This window comes from Epinephelus moara, chromosome 20 (genome assembly GCF_006386435.1).
Source record: "Epinephelus moara isolate mb chromosome 20, YSFRI_EMoa_1.0, whole genome shotgun sequence".
In the NCBI taxonomy this organism is placed as follows: domain Eukaryota; kingdom Metazoa; phylum Chordata; class Actinopteri; order Perciformes; family Serranidae; genus Epinephelus; species Epinephelus moara.
Genome location: NC_065525.1, coordinates 2,086,440 through 2,110,367, shown reverse-complemented (window position 1 = coordinate 2,110,367; position 23,928 = coordinate 2,086,440). Strand labels below are relative to the sequence as shown.

The window sequence follows — 23,928 nt, the reverse complement described above, 5'->3', positions numbered from 1 at the left end:
CAGTCTGCCATTGTGCTCACGACTGAACTATCTCATGCCCAACTCTTCATAAGGACCAGCTCCAGTCCCTGATTGGCTGACTAACAGTTAAATTTGATTAGATTAACAACAGAGTGAGCAGAGGAAGCATGTGTCTTTGTGCCTGTAGGTCTTTAGTAGTCTGCACTATTTTGAATGAGTTTTCAAAATATTGCAATATAATATATAAATAACCCTAAAAATAGTGCAGTATTATTTTAAGCCATATCGTCCAGCCCTAGCAACATATTCGTTTTACAATTGCTACATGGAAAGGTGGTCCTGTAGCAGTGTTCTCTTCTTCTCATTCCATCACTGATAATATTCTTGAGCCCACATGTCTTCCCTCTTTTTTCCTTGGTTAACTTTTTGTTAGCTTTATGGCTATAACAGCACTTTATCTCTTTACTTAAACTGTCATTTTACTGGACCAGACTTAAAGGAAATGGCCAATTTAGAATGAAAATACAGACAGTACTTACTCACCCTCATGCCGACAAGAAGTCCAGTGTAGTTTTTAATCCACATAACTCGTTCGGGGTATCGGAGGATAACAGCCAGCTGGATTTTTCCATACACTTGAAGTGCACGAAACCCACTAATGCATTTCAAAAACGTCAGAACGGTTCGTCTGTCGTAATCCAAGTTCTTTGAAGCCGCGGCATGCAAAATTGACTTGAAAAGACATAATTTACTCCACTTTTATAGCATAATACTACATACTGTCTGTATTTTCATTCTGAAGTGGCCATTTCCTTTAATAAGTAAATCTGGCTTTGAACACTTTGTTGGAGGTGTTATATGAATGATATTGCCATGAAGCTGTGTTGTCTTGATCAGATGATGTCTGTCCTCTTTACTGTAGGGGTGAGCTCCTTGTCCAGTAACTCCGGGTCGCTAGAATACAGGTAAGAAAGGAAACTGATGAAGCTTATTTTACTGTGTTGTTTCATACATTAATGCTTCTACAGTATTCTTATATTTTAAACCATACTCTTGCAGCTGAAGTCAGTAACTTTCCAAATATAGACACAGACTGCTATTAAATACAGGGTACCACAGTTTTGCTGAGATTTTATTTTTTTTAGTGCAGTAATGCAATTTCCACCAGGCCAGTAACTCTAATGGAATTACAGGATTCCCACAGTCATGGAAAACCTGGAAAAGACATTGAATTCCCTGGTCTCGTTTTCCGGGACTGGAAAAGTCATAGAATTTGTAAAATCCTTGAATGTTTTGGAAGTCATTGAATCTTGTTTTGTGTAATGGAATTCATTGTCACAGTAATCATCTGTAGATATCCTTCCAAGTAATGTTACATATCAACAATTTATTTTCTGTAGCTGCTGAAGTAACATAGCTCTAAAATGTGTTGATGTGTGAGACACTTTGTCATCATGTATGTTTCTTCATTTTGTCCATGTCATCAGTCTCTCCATTCATATATGTCAGCTAGCTGGAATTGTGTTTAATAGAGTTCAAATCTGAAATAGTGTACTATATAATATTACATGTTATATAACATAATTTATTATATATGATAATATAAATAACGTCGGACAAGTGAGGCTAGAAAAATGTTGTGACAGTGTGATGTAACATGTAGGGTTTTTAACCCCAAAGTTTCCATAGCTATGCCCCAGCATTTTTACATCATAACAATTTTTGAGATGGAGCAATTGACATGGGCAGCCTGGGTGTTCATTTTTCATTCAGAGCACCATTGCGTACTTTGGTTTTGTTTTAACTGCTTTGAAAGTAGAGTCATTCCAAGGTACAGAGCGTTATGTTTTTTTTTTCGTGAACAAATTAACCAGTGGGCTACCCGTACTGTTGGCTGTCACTTCCCAGTGCTGGGAGCTCTACTGCTCTGGGTCCACTGACCACCTATATTAATATAATTAACATTTGAAGTAAAGTATACTGTACATTTCTGTTTTTGTTGGTCATGGGAATGTTATTATGGGTCCTTGAAAAGTCATGGAAAAGTTTTGTAATTTAGCCCATGAAAATGTGTGGGAACCCTAGAATTACTTTAAATACAAATATTTCTATAGATTGCTGTATTTACGTGGAACCCACTACCAAAAAGTATTCAATTATATTAAAATGAGCAGACTTTTCACTCCTTTTGTTGTGTGTATTGGAGCAGACTGGCTCCGTAATGGTGTGTGTGTTGGTCAGTATTTCAGAGGAGGAGCCGGGCCCTCTGCGGAGTGACACTGAAGGAAAAGGGGGACCTAAAATTAGTCGGACATTCAGCTACCTCCGAAGCAAGATAAGCAAGAAAGGCAAGGTGAGAACACCTGCATCAAGGTACTACATTGTCAAGTCAAGTCACTTTTAATTATATAGCACATTTAAAAACAACAGGAGTTGAACCAAAGTGCTTTGCAGTCAGGGCAGATAGGTTAGGATCTGCCCCAACACAAAGTTTACATGACTGAAGAAGTAAAAGATTCATAAAAGGCAGCAATACATAATCCAATGCAATAAAACAACAATAGAAATGAGGCAGGAGGAAAGTGAAAAAGACTCAAAACAACTCACATGATAAAAGCAAGAGCAATGTAATGAAAGAAAAACAACAAAAAAACAAAAACAGGAAGAGAATGTTAAAAATGTGATTTAAAATTATGGAGTTAGCAGGTTGGTAATATATTATGGAGCTAATCCATCTAATTCTGTATTTAAGTGTGCGTGTGTGTGTGTGTGTGTGTGTGTGTTGGGATCGGAAATAATTAATCATTATTAATAATAATTATTGATTATGTTAAATAATGTGACTTAATTTACATAATTTACAACACCTCATGGGGCACCATTCCAGAAAAGGCAAAAATGATAGCCAGTTAAAGATATCAGTCTCATAAAATACACTAAACTATTTGGAATTTTTGATTTATAATTAAATTAATAACCGTAACCAAAATTAACAGTAAAGCCTGAAGGATTTCAGAGTTCTTGGCATAGCAGAGGTTGACTATTCACTCACTCTTGTGCAATATTAAACAGACAGCAGGTATGATTCCAGAAAATTATATTTATTCATTACGTAAGTAAGTAAGTAAAGCAAAACCAAAACACACAAATTCTAGCTAACTATCTATATACAAGCTTGGTGTGTATGTGTGTGTGTGTGTGTGTGTGTGTGTGTGTGTGTGCGAGAGAGAGAGAGAGAGAGAGAGAGAGAGAAAGAAAGACAAAGGTGTGTGGTAATCAAAGGGCCATTTGGCCTACAAAACAAAATGGCTGACAACAGAGAACTACAAGGTGGCCGAATCAAAGCTGGCTTCAGATCAGGGGAGGTTTTGTCTGACTGTGTTGTCAGGACAAAGACAAAGGAAGAGAAGCGGAAACTTTGATTTGCATCTTGGGTGTAGCTCTGTTGAAAGCCTGTTTGTAAATGAGTCTATGTGAATGTGATTTGTGTTGCATAAAGTCTGGATAAGTGCATATGCCGAGGGAGGCTCAGGTGAAGTTTCAGAGTCCTCACAACACTTGCAGAGATCCAAGGGGAGAGGGGGTAGCAACACAGCTCTACCTAATGGAGGCTTACGTTACCCCAGATTCAAACGTCCAAAAACACATAATTGAAACCACAAAATATCTCCATACTGCTTGTCCGTAGTGATCTAAGTGTCCTGAAGCCCTGACATAAAAAGCTGGATTACACATGTTTTTGGACGTTTGAATCTTGGGCGCCGTAAGCCTCCATTAGGTGGAGTTGTGTTGCTACCCCCTCTCTGAGTAGATAATAGCTTCCTTTTCATTTTTGGGTGCACTATCCCTTTAAACAAGCCTTTAAGGAAGTGAGGACCAAATACATATTTTGGTCCTCACTAAGTAGCTTGTACAAGAACACGCACGCACGCACGCACGCACACACACACACACACACACACACACACACACACACAAAACAGGGTAGACTGTGTCATCACTGGTGCAGTCAGCCCTGCAACACCATCAGCAGCTCATAACAGGAAGTTGAAACAGTTTCCTTCTTTCCTTTTAGATGACTTCACTGCAGTCAGTCTATGAGATTCATGTCAGTGTTGTGCTTGTAGCTCGTTTGATGTGGTTTTGTCTGCTGCATTTCTTATCCTGCTGAATTTGTTCATGTTATAATGGAGATCAAAGATGAAATAAAAACTTCTATAAACATGAGTGCTCTCACAAGAATCACTCTAAATCAGTAACCACTGTTTGGTCAATGATATAATAATGATAATATTAGTAACTATAATGATAGTAATAGTACTACTACTACTAATAGTAGTATAGGTTCCGGGTCGCTGCTCGTGCGGTTGACCGGTCGGCTCGCTGAGTGGTTCTTTTTAAATCTCTTCTGTCTTTTAACCTCTTCTACTCTCTTTCATTTATTTTTGGGATTGTGACTTAAGTGCAATGGATTACCTGGGACTGTGTTTTGTGGTGCTTCTACAACTTGTGCATTTTGTGGATTACTCGTCGGGCACGGCAATCAGCCGGCGTGTTGCATACTCCAGAGGCTTCCTGCTTCAGCTTCAGCTCCACGCGAATCAAGCGCCTGAAGAGACGATTCCAGAGGAGATACTACGCATCCGTCCATCCAGCTATGCCTCGGATACCAACAGAAAGAAAAAGACCCGGCAGGGGAGGAAGAAAAAGAGCGGAGTGAGAGCCAGACTCAAACGGGAGAGAGGTAAACACCAACCGCTTCCCTCAGTCATCTTAGCCAATGTGCATTCAATACACAACAAGACAGATGAACTACAAGCCAATGCGACATACATGTACGAATACAGGACTGCTGCAATTTTGGCATTCACCGAAACCTGGCTCAACAGCAATGACAGCGACAGTTCTCTGTATATTGACGGCTTTGGGACACCAACAAGGTTCGACCGAGACAGTCAGCTGACTGGCAAGAGGGAGAGACTGTATACTGCAGACATTGAACTGGCGGTTTCCCTACGTCCCTTTTACCTCCCCAGAGAATTCCCTCAGCTATTTTTTATCTTGGTGTATATTCATCCTAAAGCAAAGGCATCTGCAGCTTCTGACCACATCATGTCTACACTCAGCAGGTTTGAACTCATCTCCCCAGACTCTCCAAAATTTGTTCTTGGTGACTTTAATCACTGCAGTGCTGACAAAAAATTTTTCTCAAAGGTTTTCATCAATATGTCACCTGCACCACCCATATGGGGAAGACTCTTGACAAATGCTATGGATCTGTTCCTAATGCATATAAATCTGTTGCCCTCCCCCTACTTGGATCTGCTGATCACGCTGCCATCCTGCTTGCACCAGCATACTTACCTGTTGTGAGGAGAGCAGAGAAGGTCGTTAAGACTATCAAGCAATGGACAAGTGACAGTGTGGAGAGGCTACAAGGGTGCTTTGAAACTACTTACTGGATGAACCTAATAGCCCCCTCCAGCAACATCAATGAGCAGGTGGACACTGTGACACCATATATTTCTTTTTGTGTGTGTTATGCCCCAGGCTAGGGGAACAGAGGCACAACATAAATGAGGCAGAAGACGACGTTTTACAAAGAAAAGGCTGTAGTTTATTTTCTACAGCTCAAGAGTTAAGGCACAATCCAATATGGACAATCAAACCAAAAACATGACACAAATAAAGTGAACCTTCTCTTCAGGGTAAACCACTCAGAGCACCATTGCGTACTCGTTGACAGTTCATCTGTAGCAGCTGCGGAGGACCAATGGCTGTCGGCGGGACCTGTCAATGAGCAAAGGATTGTACAACAAGCAGGAGCGCTCACTTGAAATAAAAAATAATGGACGAGGAAAACCCACGGCAAAAATACGAAACATATAATATACAACACTAATAACACACACTAACAGCTGGGGGCCGTAACAGTGTGGATAACATCATCCCACCAAAACAATTACCATCTTTCCCAATAACAAACCATGGGTGACGAAAGAACTTAAAGCTCTCCTAAACAGGAAAAAGAGGATCTTTTTCTCTGGTTCTGACAATGAGAAAAAAGAGATCAACAAAGAGGTGAAGCGTGCCATAAAAGTTGCCAAGCTAAAGTACAGGGACAAAGTTGAGCAACAATTCAAAGGTGGGAACCTGCGCACAGCCTGGCAAGGTCTCAAAAATATGGCAGCTGTGAATACAACTTCCACCTCTCAAAAAGCCATCCATGTTGAGGAGAGTAGTCCAGCATCACTGCCAAATGACCTCAACTCCTTTTTCAAAAGATTTGAGACTGACAATAGCGCCCAGCTTGAAACAGCCATGGCTTCATTAAAAACTGGTGGCTCTGCACTTAATATTAGTTCTGAAGATGTGGTAAGAATGTTTAAAAGGACCAAAGTCAACACAACACCTGGACCCGATAAGATCTGTGGCCAAACTCTGAAGCACTGTGCTGATCAGCTAGGTGGAGTCTTCCAGCTCCTCTTTCAGAGCTCAGTTGCCAGCTCCACAGTTCCTGAGCTGTGGAAACATTCGACAGTGATTCCCCTCCCCCAGAAAAGCACTGTAAAGGTGCCGAACAACCACAGGCCTGTTGCCCTAACCTCTCTTGTGATGAAGGCCTTGGAGAGGGTGATAAAAAATCACATCATCACAGCAGTAGATGGTCAGCTGGATCCACTTCAATTTGCATATCGGGCAGGGAGAGGGGTGGATGATGCAAAAGCCTTTCTCATTAACACCATATATGAGCATCTTGAAAACCCAAAAAAAAAGCCAGGTTGCTGTTTGCTGACTTCTCCTCTGCATTTAACACTCTGCAGCCACATATTCTAGCTGAAAGACTGGAGCTGAATGTAACCAAGACCAAAGAGATGGTAGTGACCTTCTCTAAAAGACAGAGGGAGCTGGCTGAGGCTGTAGTCACCACCATTCATGGGGAACCTGTGGAAGTGGTGGAGAAATACAAGTACCTGGGCACAGTATTCGATGACCAGCTGAAGTTTGATCACAACTCTGATGAAATTCATAAAAAGTGCCAGCAACGACTGTATCTCCTGATGAAGCTGAACTCTTTCGGCGTGAGCAAAAACATCCTCACAACATTCTACTACTCCTTCATAGAAAGCATCATCACCTTCTCCTTCACATGCTGGTTCCATTTAATCCCACTTCAAAACAGAAACCGGCTGCTTGGTGTAGTGAAGATCTGCTCCACCATTGGTCTACCTGTACAATCCCTCTCCACACTCTGCGAGCAACAGACTGAAGAAAGCCAGCAGGATCCTTCAGGACCCATCACACCCCCTGTTTGCAGTGTTTGAGTGGCTTCCATCTGGACGTCATCTTTGCTGCCCAGGCTGTAGGACTCAGAGGAGGGGGGCAACTTTTGTTCCCAGAGCTGTCCTCCTGCTCAACTCACAGCCATCACTGACCCGCTGCCTTAGTGATGTCAATACACCCAACCCACCTCCAAACCTTCCTTTCTCAGGAAGCTTGAGACTGTATAGGAGGGCTGGACTGGACTCTAATGCACTGCACTTTTTTACACTTGTTTTTATATTGTAGTTATTTATGTCTTGTCTCTTGTGTGTTTTTTCTCTGAACTACTCAGTGTGCTGCTCTTAAATTGCCCCTCGGGGATAAATAAAGTTATTTGAATTAAATTGAATTGAATAATACATTTTATTTATAGAGCACTTTTCATAGTACTCAAAGACACTTTACATTAGTTAAAAACAATCAGAAAATAGAATACAGCAGACGGGTGGCAGAGTTCTGAATGTGTGAGTGTTGAGTTTATTTAGGACTTTGGATAATGTACCATAAGACTGCTATTACAGTAGTCAGTTCTGGATGTGATGAAGGCATGGATGAGAGTTTCAGCAGCAGAGGGAGACAGTGATGGGCAGAGATAAGCTACATTATAAACATACAACATACATCCTGAATTGTTGTGTGTTAGTAGATGACACACAATGTCAATCTTAGTTAATGGAATGGAAGTGTATAGAATAAAGATGATAAACGGGAAAGAAAGAAAGAAAGAAAGAATGAAAGAAAGAACGAAAGAAAGAAAGAGACTGTATACCTGAAGGTGTACTACATTCATCTGCTTGGCAAAGTGATGCTTTACAGGATCCACCTTAAGAGCTCGCTACTGTGCAAACCTTCACAGCATCATTTCACCCACAGCTCAAACTGTGTGGACACTGGTCTGAAGTCTGTGTGATTCTTCTTTAGCACCAGTCTATGTGTAAAGTAGCGTATTCATGGTTGTGTGCATACATATCACGTATGCATCTGGCCCCTTTGTCGTATGTTGGACTCATCCACCCTCCTCGGACTTCCATCCCCTTTACTTAAATTGTTGTCCCACTGTATCTGACGCCACCAGGCGCCCGTAAACGTTAACGGTGACTGCGCGTGTATCATGCCAACGTGAAAGGTCATCTTTTTTTCATCATTGTCTGACGCCAGAAGTCATTGCCCAAGCACCAGTATTGGACAACTTAGGAGTGAGACTGGGTTGATTTTGCCTGTTACGGCCTCCATACAAACACAGAAATCATGGCTCCATAGGGGCAGGAGGCTGCAACATATAAAAGAGGACGCCACACCAAAAGTAACAGTTTACCCACAAGCTTTATTTTTGTAACCCAAAATATTAACCAAAACACAAACAACTAAGAGAGAAACAAAAGGGACTGGAGACCCCGGCCAAAAAGAACAAAAGGAGGGAAGACGCTGAGCCAGCCACGCAGTGGGCCGTCACTCCCAGCGTCTCCCCCTAAACTACCTGAAAAGGAACTAAACCTAGAATAAACAAAAAGACGAATAAAGTAACTACCGGTAATCCCCAGCCCAAACTAAAACAACAAACTGACACAACAAAACCCCAGCTCCTAAATGAGCATGGGGGAAAAACCTGCTTGGGGAAAGAGAACAAAGGAGGAAAAGGGGAAAACTCCTCACCACCTGTGCTGGTGTCTGTGCTGTGTGCCGAGCCCTGTCTCTACTCTCCCTGTGCCTCTTATCCCCTCCTCCTCTCTCTACCTGAGTGCCGACTGCACTCAGGCACGCAGCAGGCAGAGGGAGGAGGGAGACAAACCTGACAGGAGAGAGAGACAGCACAGGCTGCTGCACATAACACCCCCACCCTAAAAACGTGAATGGGGGGAAGCGCCGCGAACATCATTCACACACTAACATCTGGACAATGTGTCGGCCAGGACATTCTCTCGGCCTTTGATGTGCCGGACCTCCACATTGACAGACTGTAAAAATAGTGCCCAGCGCATGAGCCTCTGATTGGTGTTTCGCATCTGATGAATAAACACAAGAGGGTTGTGGTCAGTGTACACAACAACGGGCGCACTAGCAGAGCTGACATAAACTTCAAAATGTTTGAGTGCCAAGATAAGCGCGAGAGCCTCCTTTTCAATAGTAGAGTACACACGTTGATGCGGATTAAATTTTTTTGAGAAATAGGAGACTGGATGCTCCACCCCATCATCTCCATCTTGAAGGAGCACAGCACCCGCCCCCGCATCACTCGCATCAACAGACATTTTAAACGGACGATCAAATGTGGGCGCAGCCAGGACTGGAGCATGAGATAGCAAGGCTTGTACACAGTCAAACGCACGCTGACAACTGTCAGACCAATGGAAGAGAGTCTTTGGACTCAACAGCTTTTTACAGAAGCTTCTGTAGTGAGCCTAATAATGGTGACGCCCCTCCAATGTCTTTGAGAATGTTTCAGCCAGTCTCATCAGGCAGCTGGCTGACATGGGAGGGTCGTTACCATGATTAGGCTCACCTGGGCTTCCAAGCTATAAAAGCTGCTTAATCTGTTCACTTGGTCTTCAGCTGACATCCACTGAGCAGCTTTGGTTTTGGTTTGCACCTTCAACACCTCCACAGAACACCTGACACTCACCCATGCATGGCTTTCATGACTGACTTTGCTGATCTACACACTCCATTGATTATTAAGTTAATTTTAGTTTAATAAATTTGGCTTGTTTTAAGTAAATCTTTTGTGTGGACTCCCTTCTTGTCACATACTCTGAGCCAGTTTGTGACATTGCCATATAGTTTACATTATAGCATATAATATCGGTGGGTATGTTAGGACTATGTGGGCAGTGTAGGCAATTGCTGAGCAAGACTTAAAGACTTAATGACTTAAATTAATGTGACGATATGAAAAAAAAAAAAGCACCTTCAACTGAAATCATTTGATGAGACAAAAAACCAAACATTAAAAAGTCTGTTAATATTTTCTCTATTGATTATCTGTGCCTCTCTTTCATTGCTTCCAGGAGAAGGACAGAAAGGGAGAGAGAGAACGAGAGAGTAAAGACAGAGACAAGAAGAGTGCAAACGATCATGTCTTACTCCCAGTTAGCCCATCTCCTTCTACAGCCAGCATCAAAGTCCTGCATAATAAGGAAACTTTCCTCTGCAACAGTAAGACTCACTCACACTTCTTTTCTGTTCTCCTTCCCTCCCTCTTGTTTTCTTTCCTTCTCTCTTTCCTGAGAGCCAGGCAAGCTGTCTTCTTCTCCTTTGTCTCATCGTAACTTTCCCAGGCTAAGGGCTAATTTCTGCCCAATGTTATAAATGGAGACAGAGTTGGACAGAGGCACATTTTCTGAAAGCTTACGAATACGGATGAAACAGAGCAGCACCACCGCATATCGTGGAGGCAGTGTGGTGTATTTCAAGCGAGATATAACTGTAGGAGATGACAAAGAAATTTAAATAATGCCGAATGGAACAAATCAGTACTATAGTGAAATTTTTTTCCATTCATATCAAAATATATCTAATAACCTCACAGAGCACTGCTGTCGACAACACTGCCTCCGTTTAAAGGTACAATATTACAACCTCCTCCACTGTCGCCTCATTTGTCGTTGTGTGAAACTTTTGATCCTGCCCTTTAGTGTCATATATTGGCTGTGTCTGTGCTATCATAAAGAATGCAAGGAAGTATGAGGGCAGTGACATTTGCAACATTTGAAATGGACATATCTATTATTGTATGTAAAGGGAGTATAAATGAGCCTTAAGAATCTAAGAAAACATGGCTAAACATGGACAAAATGAACGCAGACAGAGGGCTCTGTCCATATCTAACATTGAGCATAAATGAGCCCTTAAAAGGCAATAGTGAGGTCCATAAGGATGAAACAGGCCTACCTGATTGTAAAAACAGTGATCGACAGGAAGAATACACTATATTACAGATGAGGCAGAATCCCCAGTAGTGTTAGCATCAGGTGAGAGGGACCACCTTGTGCCCTGTGGCCTCAGCTTCAGGTAAAGAAAGAGCCTGGTATATAAATAGTATAGATATAGCCTTTAACATGGCACACTTTAAAAGGGAGCAGAGCAGGGTGTAAAAATGTGTTACCGTTAGTTTGACCTTGTCAAAGATCTGATAATAAAGACATCTCAGTCTTAGCGAGACTACTCAATTTTAAATCTGTATTTCCTAATAAACTAGACATGGAAGTCTACAACTGATATAATAAGTCCTAAATGTGTAATCTAATGTTTATATCTAGCTGCATCTTCAGCATCATCTGTATCTTCCACATCCTCCTCGTCATCACGGGAACGCTGGTCCACAGCCACCACTCCTGATGACCAGTTTATTCCATGGAGACACTCCAGTATCTTCAACCCACACAGCAACCTGGCCAAGAGCATCTCCACCAGCAACATAGCAGGGTGAAACATCTCTCACAAACACACTCACACACTCACAGACACACACAGACACACAGACACACACACACACACACACACACACACACACAAAGTAAGGCGAGCCTTATCAAAAATGTTTTTGTTATTTATGTATATTAATGATTAAATATCACTCAGTCCGTGTCATTCATGAAATGACAGTAAATCTTTCAGTAGATTTGCACATAAAAAACCTTGGTACTAAAAACCTACACTGGATTCATACACCCGCAGGAAACTCAGATGTGGTTATAGCTACATGTGCATGTTCATGCCAATTATAATTTGACAGCGTGCTTCTGTTAGTCATCAGTTAGCATACATCCCCACCCATGAATAGCCAATGACCACCATATATGGAGGTGATAATTACTATGGATAGGTGCATCCTGTCAACCTGCAAACATGGAGCAAACAAAGACGGAGAGAGAAAGAAAAACTTTTTTGATGCTGAGACTGAAGGTATTTTCAATGTCAGTACATGATATCCTTGTCTTTCCCTGTCTGACTGCATTCTCAACCTACATTACTAAATTGCCCGTTATTAAATAAATTCAGCAGCAGCATACCTTGAACTATGTGTTTAACATAAGTCATCTAGGCTGAGAATATGTTACAGATTTACCGAGAATTAGCATACCATTAACATTACCATTGGAAAATGCTGGTTCCGGTTCAGCGGCAAAGTTGTGCCCATAATTCACAGAAGGTATCATGGGGGCTAGAAATAAGGTGGATAAAAGCACAGAGGGGGTAAGGATGCAAAATCTTATAAACAAGACAACCGCCTATAAATTTGATAGGATTGTCCCAGCTCAGTAAATTATGATTCTGTAAGCAGTGCTTATATACTAAGAATTTATTCTTAGAATGTATTTTTGGGGTGAGTGGTATTTTTATGCCCTTTCTGTTTTGTAATTGTTTCATTTGTATTGATCGAAGCAGTTTTTCTTTTCATTCTTGCTGTTAATTTATTTTCCTGGTATATCTTTCTTTGTTCCCTTTGTTAGTGTGAAGCAGCCTGTATATATGCTATAGAACTAAAGGTTGTGCTTGTTGTTTGTAGGGACTGGACATATAAAATGTTATTCATGTTCATGGTTTTGTTCCTTGTAGGTTAGATGATGTGCCACTGAAAGGCCTGAAGTTTCTGTCCCAGTCCACTGACTCTCTCAATCAGGGGAGCAAAGTCAGTGCCTCAACTGAGTCACTCACCGATGACGGTAGCATCCACACAAACGCCCACACACACACACACACACACACACACACACACACACACACACATAGACACACATAGACACACATGCTATGAAAACAAGTACAGTAGCAAAAGTTTGGGCATGCATGGTCAAAATTTCTTTTACTGTGAATAATTAAGTGAGTAGAGGATGAACTGATCTCCAAAAGCCATGAAGTTAAAGATGAAACATGCTTTTTAACATGTTAAGCAGGATTAGTGTATTATTTTTGTATTGTACAATTTTAGAGTGGAAAAAAGGAAAGGAGCACCATGCAAAAGAAATTTGAGTTCTTAGACAAATTTACCAGAGTGTCAGATCTTAATTCGCTTGTTAGGTCTCTGTCTTGTTTACAATCATTGTTGGGAAAGGCCAGATGATAGAAATTTCAAGGTTCCTCTGGCTCCTGAAACATTAACAATCAGCAGCCATGGTCTCCTCTAAACAGGTGCCTGCACTCTGAAAACTAAATTAACTGATGCCCACAAAGCAGGAGATGGCTATAAGAAGAAGTGTTTTCAGGTAGCTGTTTCCTCAGTGTGTAATGTAATTAAGAAATGGCAGCTAACAAGAACTGTGGAGGTCAAGTGAGGTCTGGAAAACCACGAAAGCTTTCTGAGAGAGCTGCTGGTAGGATTGCTATAAAGGTAACTCAAAACTCCCATTTGACTGCAAAAGACCTGCAGGAAGATTTATCAGACTCTGGAGTAGTGGTGCACTGTTCTACTGTGCAGCGCCACCTGTACAAATATGACCTTCATGGAAGATTCATCAGAAGAAAACCTTTCCTGTGTCCTCACCACAAAATTCAGCATCAGAAGTTTGTAAAGGAACATCTAAATAAACCTGATGCTTTTTGGAAACAGGTCCTGTGGACTGACTTTTTGGACAATATTTGTTTGGAGAAAAAAGGGTGCAGAATTTCATGAAAAGAACACCTGTCCAACTGTTAAACACAGTGCTGGATCGATCATGTTTTGGGCTTGTGTTGCAGCCAGTGCCCCGGGAACATTTTACAGGTTGGGAAGAATGGATTCAATTAAATTCCCGCAAATTCTGGACGCAAACATTACACCATCTGTAAAAATGCTGAAGATGAAGAGAAGATGGCTTCTACAATAGGACAGTGATCCTAAAAACACCTCGAAATCCACAATGAACTACAGGGCTCAAAATTGCGACCGTTTCGGTCTGTGTTTCATCTGTGCAACCTCTAAATATAAGTCCCCCCCCCCACAAGTTAGTAGGCTACATTGATAAAGTTATCAGGCTTCTCTCTGCCTCGTGAGCTGACAGTGACCACTCAAATGTGAGCTTTACCTTTAATGCTGATTTTAGATTGGTTATTAGCCTCAAATCACTCCGTGACCGCGGCACTTCTGTCACTCAGAACTAGAAGCCGAAGCTAATTCGGAACGCTGAGGAAGTGCTTAAACGCGTCCGTTTGTGATACTGCTGTGCGTTATTAAAAGACGGATATATATGATATTTGTGAGTGCTGACACTGATATATATGATATTTGTGAGTGCTGACACTGAACTAGCCTGGTGAAACCATCCTAATCTCGCGAGCTCATATTCTATTTCGCTCCGCAGATCAGTCTGGCCATGCAATCATAAAGGCTCTTCTTTAAAAGCAGAGCAAACGGCTGCACTGAAAGCTTTTGTTGAAAAAAATTGTGTGTTTGCCGTCCTTCCTACGGGGTTTGGTTACCAACTGGCTCCGTTGATCGGGAAAAAGATGGGACTCAGTGAAAACCCAGTGGCTATTGTTGTTTTTCCGCTAGTTGCTCTCATGGAGGAGCAGGTCAGGGAAGCAACCAAGCTGGGAATCACAGCCATGAAACTCGGAGTCCACAGTGAGGAGGAAATCCGCAGCGGACATTTTACTAACATATTTTTATATGTTTTATCACACCTCATCTCCGCTGCAGCTTGCTGGTCTGTTTACAGTGCCGTTGTGCTAGCCTACGTCACATGTTTCATTTACTCTGATTGGTTTTCTGTCTTTCCAATTGCGTGAAGGGGCACTTTGAGTGACAGCCGTTGATACCGCCCCTTGGGAATACAGGAAATGTACAGTCTGTGTCCAGACCCATTCGCGTTTTGCGAATTGGGTCTGGCAACGCCAGGCTACCACTAATAATACTGATCATCAGACTGATGATCAGTATTATCATCATCTAAGGTTTCTCTTCACAGTCGTGTTCAGTGGTTCAGTGGTGTTTTTTCTAAAAATGTCTTCAACTGAAAAAGTTGTTAATATAAGTGTACTATACACATACAATGTAATGTATACAGTATAATGTCGACTTTTTGTTGCAATACAAAAAAACGATTACACCGTTGGTGCTTCTTACATTACGGTGGTTGCTCCCAGAATTTTGCTGGTGCTCCTAACTTTTTGAAGTTAGGAGCACCAGTGCTACCATGTAAAAAAGTAAGTTAATTTCAAGCTGAAGGTTTTGCCATGGCCCTCACAGTCCCCTGACCTAAACATCATTAAAAATCTGTCGATAGACCTCAAAAGAGAACTGAAAGACTCTTACCTGTTTACCAAGTATTTAGAAGCTGTGATACTTGCCAAAGGGGGCGCTACTAAGTACTGACCATGCAGGGTGCCCAAACTTGTACTTCAGGCTTTCCTTTTTTGTTATTTTGAAACTGTTAAAGATTGAAATTAAAAAGTAATCTTGCTTAAGATAATGAAGAAATGTGTCATCCTTTACTTTTTCCTTTTTGGAAATCAGTGTATCTTCTACTTATTTAACTATTCACACTAAACAAAATTTTGACCAGGGGTGCCTAAACTTTTGCATGCCACTATATAAAAAACTGGAGAGTGTATTTTTGTGTGTCTGACAAACCTGATGTTGATACAGATTTCTGCATGTGCCCTTTAAATGGTTCTTTGGTTCTGGTGTGTGTGTGTGTGTGTGTGTGTGTGTGTGTGTGTGTGTGTGTGTGTGTGTGTGTGTGTGTGTGTGTGTGTGCGTGTGTGTGTGTGTTGAAGGTACTGAGATGATAGACAGTCAGCTGATTGGAGAGTTTGAGTGTGACATTAAAGATCTGGAAGCTGATTCTTGGAGCGGTATGATGGATAAGAAGTTCTTGAAAATGTTGAGGAAAGATGAAATCAAGAAACAAGATGTCATCTATGGTAAGATATGATGTCACTTATTTTGGAAGGAAGTTAAACTTTACATGTGAATGCTCTCATTTCCACATATCCATACCTGTGGAAATAAGAGCCCTTTCTTTCCACAGAGTTGTTCCAGACAGAGGTCCACCATGTGAGGACGCTGAAGATCATGTCTGAAGTTTACTATAAAGGCCTTCAGAAGGAGCTGCAGTTTGACACTCACACTCTGGACAAGGTGATGAATGTGCTCAGGAGTAGTTCCACCTATAGACACGTGCATACAAGCATTATTTCTAAGAAAATCATCATTAAAATACACACATTAAGAGCTACTCTATTGATCGTTCTCTCTAGATTTTCCCAGTTTTGGACAGCCTGTTTGACACACACTCACATTTCCTCACCCTGCTCCTGGAGAGAAAGAGGGCTTCAACAGTTAAGGGACAAAACAACAACAGCTTCTACATCTGTAGCATCGGGGACATCCTACTCAACCAGGTGAGTATGAAAAAGAAGAGGAGAGGCTGCTGGGATGAAAACCCCATCTGCTCTGGTGACGATGTTGTGGATAATAATGTTTCATATTGAGACTCTTGTGAATTTAGATAGGGCAGCACATTGGTGCCATGCTTAGCATTGTCGCCTCAGAGCTAGAGGGTTCCTGGTCGAACCTGGGGTGGGGGGTTCGAACCCAGGGGGAGCCCTTCTGTGTGGAGTTTGCATGTTCTCCCCATGTCACCATAGGTTTACTGCGGGCACTCCGGCTTCCTCCCACAGTCCAAAGACATTCAGGTTAATTGGTGACTCTAAATTGGTTGTAGGTGTGAATGTGAGAGTGAATGATTGTCTGTCACTATGTGTCAGCCCTGTGATAGTCTGGTAACCTGTCCAGGGTGTACCCCACGCCTTGCCCCCTCAACCCCAACAAGAGGTGGTTACAGAAAATGAATGAATGAAATGAATGAATGAATTTAGACATAAAGGTTGTAAAGATTTATGAGATTATTGAACTCTCAGACTGATCAGACCATTTCAGTGGTGCACTCTGCCATTAACTGTGCCTGCATTATTTTTTAAAAAGTGTTCTTCTCTTCTTCTTTTTGTTCACTATGCATCTGGCTTAGGCCTCTGCAGCAATGGGAATAGGAAATAGGGAATTGCCTACAAACAAATAAATCTTTACACTGTTAGAGTAGATCCTTTTGAAATTATGCAGTTGCAACCCAAAAGCTCCAGCAAACTATATCACAACATGTGAGCATTACCTGTGCATAGACAGATGCTTATAAAGTGAAGCTTATAAAGGGAGGTTTTAGTAGAGAAATGTTAAGGCGAGAATTTTAAATTGGCCCTTCTATGTACATCTGTGCACCCTCTTTGGCTCCCAGGTCACTGTAAAACTCATTTGATGTCACTTACATGTCACCATAAGTACTACATCCATCTAAAAACAACAGGTTAGACCACTACACATGTTCCCATTCATAGAAAAGCATAAAAAAATGTACAGAATGACCCTTTAATAACAACAATGGCACATCCTATATGGGCTCAGACATATCTGAAGGTGATATCACTGATTCAACCAACATATGGAGACATAGACAATGAAATGAAGGCTAATCCCTTTAAACTGACCTCAGCAGACTTCACTTCTGTCCCCTGGCAATTCAACTCAATAGAGACAATGTTTACTGACTGGAGCAAACTGAAAACAGTCTAGAGGCTTTCAATTTAACTTGAAATGTTGATTTTAAATTCAGTTTTCAGGCTGCAGTGCTGATCGTATGAAGAAAGTTTATGGGAAGTTCTGCAGTCGCCACAATGAAGCTGTCAATCTCTACAAAGACCTGCATGCCAAAGATAAACGCTTCCAAGCTTTCATCAAGGTCAGCACCCATCTCATACCAGCTTCTTTCTATATATATTTAACACATCAGGGGATGTTACAGTTCTGTGGTTCCTTTGCATCTGTGGTATTTGATTGTGAAATTACCTCTGTGTATTTTCTTGTTTGTGCAGAGGACAATGAGCAGCAGCATTGTGCGGAGACTCAGTATTCCAGAGTGCATTTTGTTGGTCACTCAGAGGATCACAAAATATCCTGTTCTCATCCAAAGGATACTTCAGCACACTAAAGGTAAGGACAGAGACACACCCTGTAACAAGTCCCAACCAACACAGAAGTGTAAAATATAAGTCAGTGAATGGTGTGGACAGTGTATTGTTAATTTGGAATCAATGTAAAAAGTGGTCAGTGATTGGAGATGATATTGCCACTGTATTTAATGTTTCTTTGAAAACCTCAGTTTAAGAACTGTGCCATCAGCAATTAACCAGAGATAACATGTATCTACCTACTTAATAATTCAGTGTATGACACTTGAACTATATCAGTATCATAGTGCAGTTACACAAGATGTGTTTTATATGTTTTATGTGGTACCTCACTGCTCCAACAGACTCAGATAAAGACTACGGCTCTGTTTATGAAGCTCTGCGCTGTGTGAAGGAGTTAATCATGGCTGTGGACAGTAAAGTCAACGAGCAGGAGAAGAAACGGAGACTGAGGGAAGTCTACAGGTAGAAACTACACACTGTATGTATCAGCTCTTAGATCAGCAGATGGAAAGGATTTAGCTCATCAGGCCTGTTCAAACTATGACAATAAGATGTGCAGAACTAATTGAAATTCTCCTTCTATTGTCACGGCACACTGTCTCCCTATTGGCTGTCCTGCATGGCTGTCAGGTAAGGTGGGGTGGGCTCACCTAGTGGTAGAGCTGGTTTTGGTATTGTGTCGAAGTCTGCTCTGCATTGATATGTGTTTCCTCCTGCCTAAACCTTACCCAAACCCTTTGCCCTAAACCTAACCACCAAGGGGGGCCCGCAACAGGGGAGGACATTTTGGTGTTAGTTTAAAAGGTAGCATGCCAAAGTAGTCAAGAGAGAGATGATTTGGACCTGGTGCAGAACTAAAATTTATTAGAGATGTTTCTAAGTGCTGCGAGGAAGACAGACAGTGGAGTTTCCCCCTTATCCCTATGAAGGTTTTGTTTTAAGGTAATGTCCGTGTGTTTAATATCTACAAATGAACTGGAGTACAGACGCTAAGCAGTGTCTGACCACAGAGCGTGAGCTAACCAAATGACTGCCGTCGGATCAGTGCCAGGCAGCAAGGCAACAGTTAAGCCCACATCCCTTACCTTAAGCCCGGCAGCCAAACGCTCACTCTCTGGTATGGGCAGCCAAGCTCTGGAAGCCTAGACAAATGTTAGCCCAAGGGGTGTAACAGTTCACAAAATTCACGGTTTGGTTGGTATGATACAGTGGTGTCTTGGTATGGTACATTTTCAACACAGCAAAAGAGTAGAAATGCCGACATTTTCTTGATTTTTAATTTTTTTCTTTTTTTTTTCTTTTATTTAATTTTTATCTATCAAAATTAACATCATAAAGTATGATTTTTTTTTTACTTGGAACAATGATGGAACCATACGTGACTGACCTATCATCTGGGGTGTCTTTTTACCAGTTCATAAAACAAAACAGCTCCTCATATAAATTAAAATGTAGTATTGTAGTTAGAAAAAACAAACAAACAAACTGAGGATGCACCAATTTTGAAAATCTGGACCGATTCAAATTTTTAAAATAACAATTTGGCTGATAGCTGATACCGATGTTTTTAAATTGTTGTTTATATCATTTTTATTGTTATTTATTCCCCATTTGCCAGGAAAACAAAGAATTCTGCACTATAAAGAAATAAATAAACAGTTTTAAAGTCATTCAGCCCTTCATTACGCTACCTTTGAATGAGTACAAATTCAGTCATACACATTTATGAAACAATCTTTAATATAACCTTTTACATGGAAGCATATTTTAAAACAAATAACTGCTTGAGAAGCCTTTTTACGATATATGATATTGTCATAATTCCCTCTCTAATATCTTTTTTATACTGCTGTGAAAACATTAACACATTTCTCCTTTAAACAGCTGTATTTATTCAAGTTTCTCACTAAAAACTACATTTTACAAGATTACTGTGAACATATCCAGAGACGGCTGGTATTAATGGGCTAGCAGCGCTCAGCCCTGCCTATCTTTTACAATAAAGATGAGAAAATTATTAAATTAAATAAAATATTAACCTTTGGAACGGATTTATTACCTTGGAACTGATTGTTTTTGGTGGAACCTATAGCAGAAACAGCACTAAAATAGTCACAAAAATGCAGGATTTATCTAAATGGGCTGATTTTTTACAGCCCATAATCTAGAATGAGCTTCCAATCATTGTTGTCACATCGTGAGTGACAGGTGTCGTGACAAGCCCCCTTGATTTACTGTTCAGTTGGGCTAAAATAATTCAGCCCAGGCCACTGACTTCTGGCCAATGACAGTGCGTGGAAGTACAGTGAGGGCCTGCCCGCTGTTACTGTAGTGGGAGAGTGAGAGTTGAGTCTTGCGAATTGTGTTAGCATCATGCTGAAAGAAGTGGATTATTTTAAATGCTGTCTATCGAGCGGGACCTCATCCAAAAATCGGACTTAATGACAGGTGATTAACCTGTTTGCATCCCCAGAAAAGCCCAAACCCTAACCTCTTATTAAAGGAGCATTACTCCTTTCCTTTCTTTACCTTTCCTGTCTGTTTGTACAGCGGAAAATAGTCAGTGTGTGTGTGTGTGCGTGTTTGCGTGCGAGCGAGCCAGAGGGAGAGAGAGAGAGAGAGAGAGAGAGAGAGAGAGAGAGAGAGAGAGAGAGAGAGAGATTTTGGCATCACAACATTTTTGAAATTAGCCTAATTCTCTAGGTTTGTTGTAGTGCATTGTTGCTGTAACCTGGTACTGTATCTCGGTGTGATGTTACTGTTACTGCAGCTGAACTATTGTTCAGTATAGGCCATAGGCCAAATGCGTTAGCCCTTCCACCCAATTTCACCACGAGCCGCTACTGAACATATCATTAGAACTATCTAACACTATAATTTGCCTTTGCACAATACTCTACTACTGATCAGAGCCATAACGCATCATAATGTCACACAGTGCAACCTCCATTAGCTGTTGGTTACAGCCACCGGCTTCTAACAGCTAATGGCCGTGTTTCCCAGATCGCTCTTAGCGCTAAGAGCTTCTTAAGAACGCTCTTAAGCCTCCTGTGAAAGAAAAACGCATTTTCCAGATCACTCTTAGCTTAAGAAGATCTTTCACTAAGAAGGAGTTGTAAGATCGAGCTGACCCACTCTTAACAGTCTTCTTAGCGACCAAACGCTCACAGTTCCAGCCGCGTCAGGCAAATTAATATTACACTAAGCAAGGAGATATTTAAACAGTGCACATCGTATATATTTTGATATATGTTATACTTCAGATTTATATTGTTTAGCATTAATTTGTGACAGAAAACACTTTGAATCTTGAATCTATATGTTTTATGAAGACCCTATGTACGCTCAAAGCTGTGGCACAAGTTACGCACCGAAATCTGGCGGAAGAAAAATAATAATAAGAAAAATAAGTATGAGGAATAACAAGTGTGTTCCTGTATGTGCTGTGCACATCTGATGTGGTGTAATTGAGCTCAGCTGGAACCTCATGAAGGGACAATTCACCCGCTACTCTACATAAAGGCGTTGCCACATCATACATGTGTGAGGAACCATGGCTGCTTTACAGCATATTCTCGCTGCTAACCAACAGCGTTGCCGTGTATATGTAAATGCATTTGTGCGTCAGCACTTCAGCCCACTTGACGTGCTGTCAGACCAGGCTGTCCAAATGAAGTACCGGCTGCCCCGTGCTGAGATACAACGCCTCATCAACTAGTGTCTCCACACATCCGGAGGGCAACCCGGTGCAATTTCGCCCTCAGCCCGGAGGTGCAGTGCCTGGCTGCGCTGCGTTTTTATGCAGTGGGGAGCTTCCTGGAGGTGGTGGGAGACAGCACCGGCCTCAGCAAGGCGTCTGTGTTTTTTTTGTTTGAATATAATACATTTCCTCATGATTCTCTTACCAAGACTACTTTTTATATAGTTGTAGTCTTGTTTTCATCATGAAAATAGGTCATTAACAAATATTTATCGTCTTAGTTTTTCATTAGAATTATTAGAACAGTAGCAGCGCTGTGTGTGACTTATGCGCTGATTAAGTGGTGGGTGATCAATTTGCCTAACATCGATTGATTTAGTTTCAGCACCGCGGTAGTGGCCAGCTCCTGTTAAGAGCTTCTTAAAGAGCGATCTTAAGAGCGATCCTAAGAAGGGCATTAAGAACGCATCTGGGAAACACTCGTATTTTAGCGACCCTTCTTACCAAAGACGTTCTTAACTGTGCTCTTAAGTCTTAAGATCGCTCTTAACTGCGTTCTTAACTGTGCTCTTAAGTCTTAAGATCGCTCTTAACTGGGAAACGAGGCCAATGTTAACTGGCTCTCCTCATGCTGATTTTAACACAGATTTGTTTTTTACAGTGTAGCATTATCAGGAAAACAATAGGTGAGTTTACTGTGTCGATCCCTGGTCATCCCAAACACGTTTTACGGAGACGCCAGCTGTTGTGAGCCATCTCATCACACAATAGTGAAATCACAGAGCCCACCTGTCAAACAGTCACTGTATTCTTCTTGTACCTGCTCATAAATTCAAATTTGTGGCCGTTAGCCTTGAGCTCAGCCATCTTGTAACAAGCTAGCTTAGAGTAGCAGCCTCCCAGTGTGTCACACTGCAGTAGAATGCTCTGGTTTGGGGGTGGGAGGCAGGGCCGGCCCTGGACATCTGGGGGCCCTAAGCAGGATAAGTTTTAGGGGCCCTACTTTGCCATAAATTGACAACTAAAGATACACAAAACCAGATACTGTATGCAATTATAAACATTATGCATTCAATTTTTACCTCTATCAACATGATGGGCCATAGTTTACTGCTAACTGAGCACACTCACTGAAACACTTAAAGCTAACTAACTGCACTTGCCTTTTTTACCTTTACTATCTGTCTGAATGCTGCTTAGTGTTGAAAATTTTAAAATGGCATTAACTCTGCTTGACCAGTAGAATTCTATTATCAATCAATCAATCAATTTTATTTATAAAGTCCAATATCACAAATCAAAATTTGCCTCACAGGGCTTTACAGCATACGACATCCCTCTGTCCTTTGGATCCTCACAGTGGATAAGGAAAAACTCGGACAGACATGCAATAGATGTCGTACAGAAGAGATCAACATAATAAATTAACAGTAATCCGTATGACACAATGAGACAGAAAGACAGAGAGACAGAGACAGAGACAGATGCAGGACAGACGGTAATGACAGTAGCTTACAACAACATTAATGATAGTAATAATATTATAATTAATAATAATATATTAATATCTCATAGTATACATGTGTGACAATAATCATATGTGTATAATAACAGTAGAAGTATGACTAATGATAACAGCAGCAGCAGGAGGCATCTGGCAGGACCACGGCAGCAGCACAACCACACACGTCACACCATCCAGGCACCGCTACAATACGAGTTAACCTGAGAGACAGTGGAGCACAAAGGCTCCGGAGAAGAAGCCGAGTTAGTGACATCCAGAATGGCCGAGTTAGCAAATGCAGTAATAGGACGAGAGAGAGAGAGAGAGAGAAGGTGCCCGGTGTATTATAGGGGGTCCTCCGGCAGACTAGGCCTAAGTCAGCCTAATTAGGGGCTGGTACAAGGCAAGCCTGAGCCAGCCCTAACTATAAGCTTTATCAAAGAGGAAAGTCTTAAGTCTAGTCTTAAATGTGGAGAAGGTGTCTGCCTCCCGGACC

At 41.4% G+C, this 23,928-nt stretch overlaps 1 protein-coding gene across 8 annotated transcripts in view; it reads left to right on the top strand.

The window, feature by feature from the left end:
- akap13 (A-kinase anchoring protein 13) overlaps window positions 1-23,928 on the top strand; it is a 190,987-nt gene that overhangs the window by 98,470 nt on the left and 68,589 nt on the right. For 7 of the 8 annotated variants that reach the window (XM_050072194.1, XM_050072195.1, XM_050072197.1 and 4 more), the window contains 11 exons: window positions 884-926; window positions 2,203-2,314; window positions 10,290-10,437; window positions 11,541-11,706; window positions 12,841-12,947; window positions 15,979-16,125; window positions 16,233-16,342; window positions 16,462-16,605; window positions 17,871-17,996; window positions 18,130-18,247; window positions 18,570-18,690. In XM_050072194.1, the coding sequence (XP_049928151.1) occupies window positions 884-926; window positions 2,203-2,314; window positions 10,290-10,437; window positions 11,541-11,706; window positions 12,841-12,947; window positions 15,979-16,125; window positions 16,233-16,342; window positions 16,462-16,605; window positions 17,871-17,996; window positions 18,130-18,247; window positions 18,570-18,690 (1,342 nt within the window). Of the gene's footprint in view, window positions 1-883; window positions 927-2,202; window positions 2,315-10,289; window positions 10,438-11,540; window positions 11,707-12,840; window positions 12,948-15,978; window positions 16,126-16,214; window positions 16,343-16,461; window positions 16,606-17,870; window positions 17,997-18,129; window positions 18,248-18,569; window positions 18,691-23,928 lie in introns of all 8 variants that reach the window. The other variant, XM_050072196.1, reaches the window with a different exon arrangement.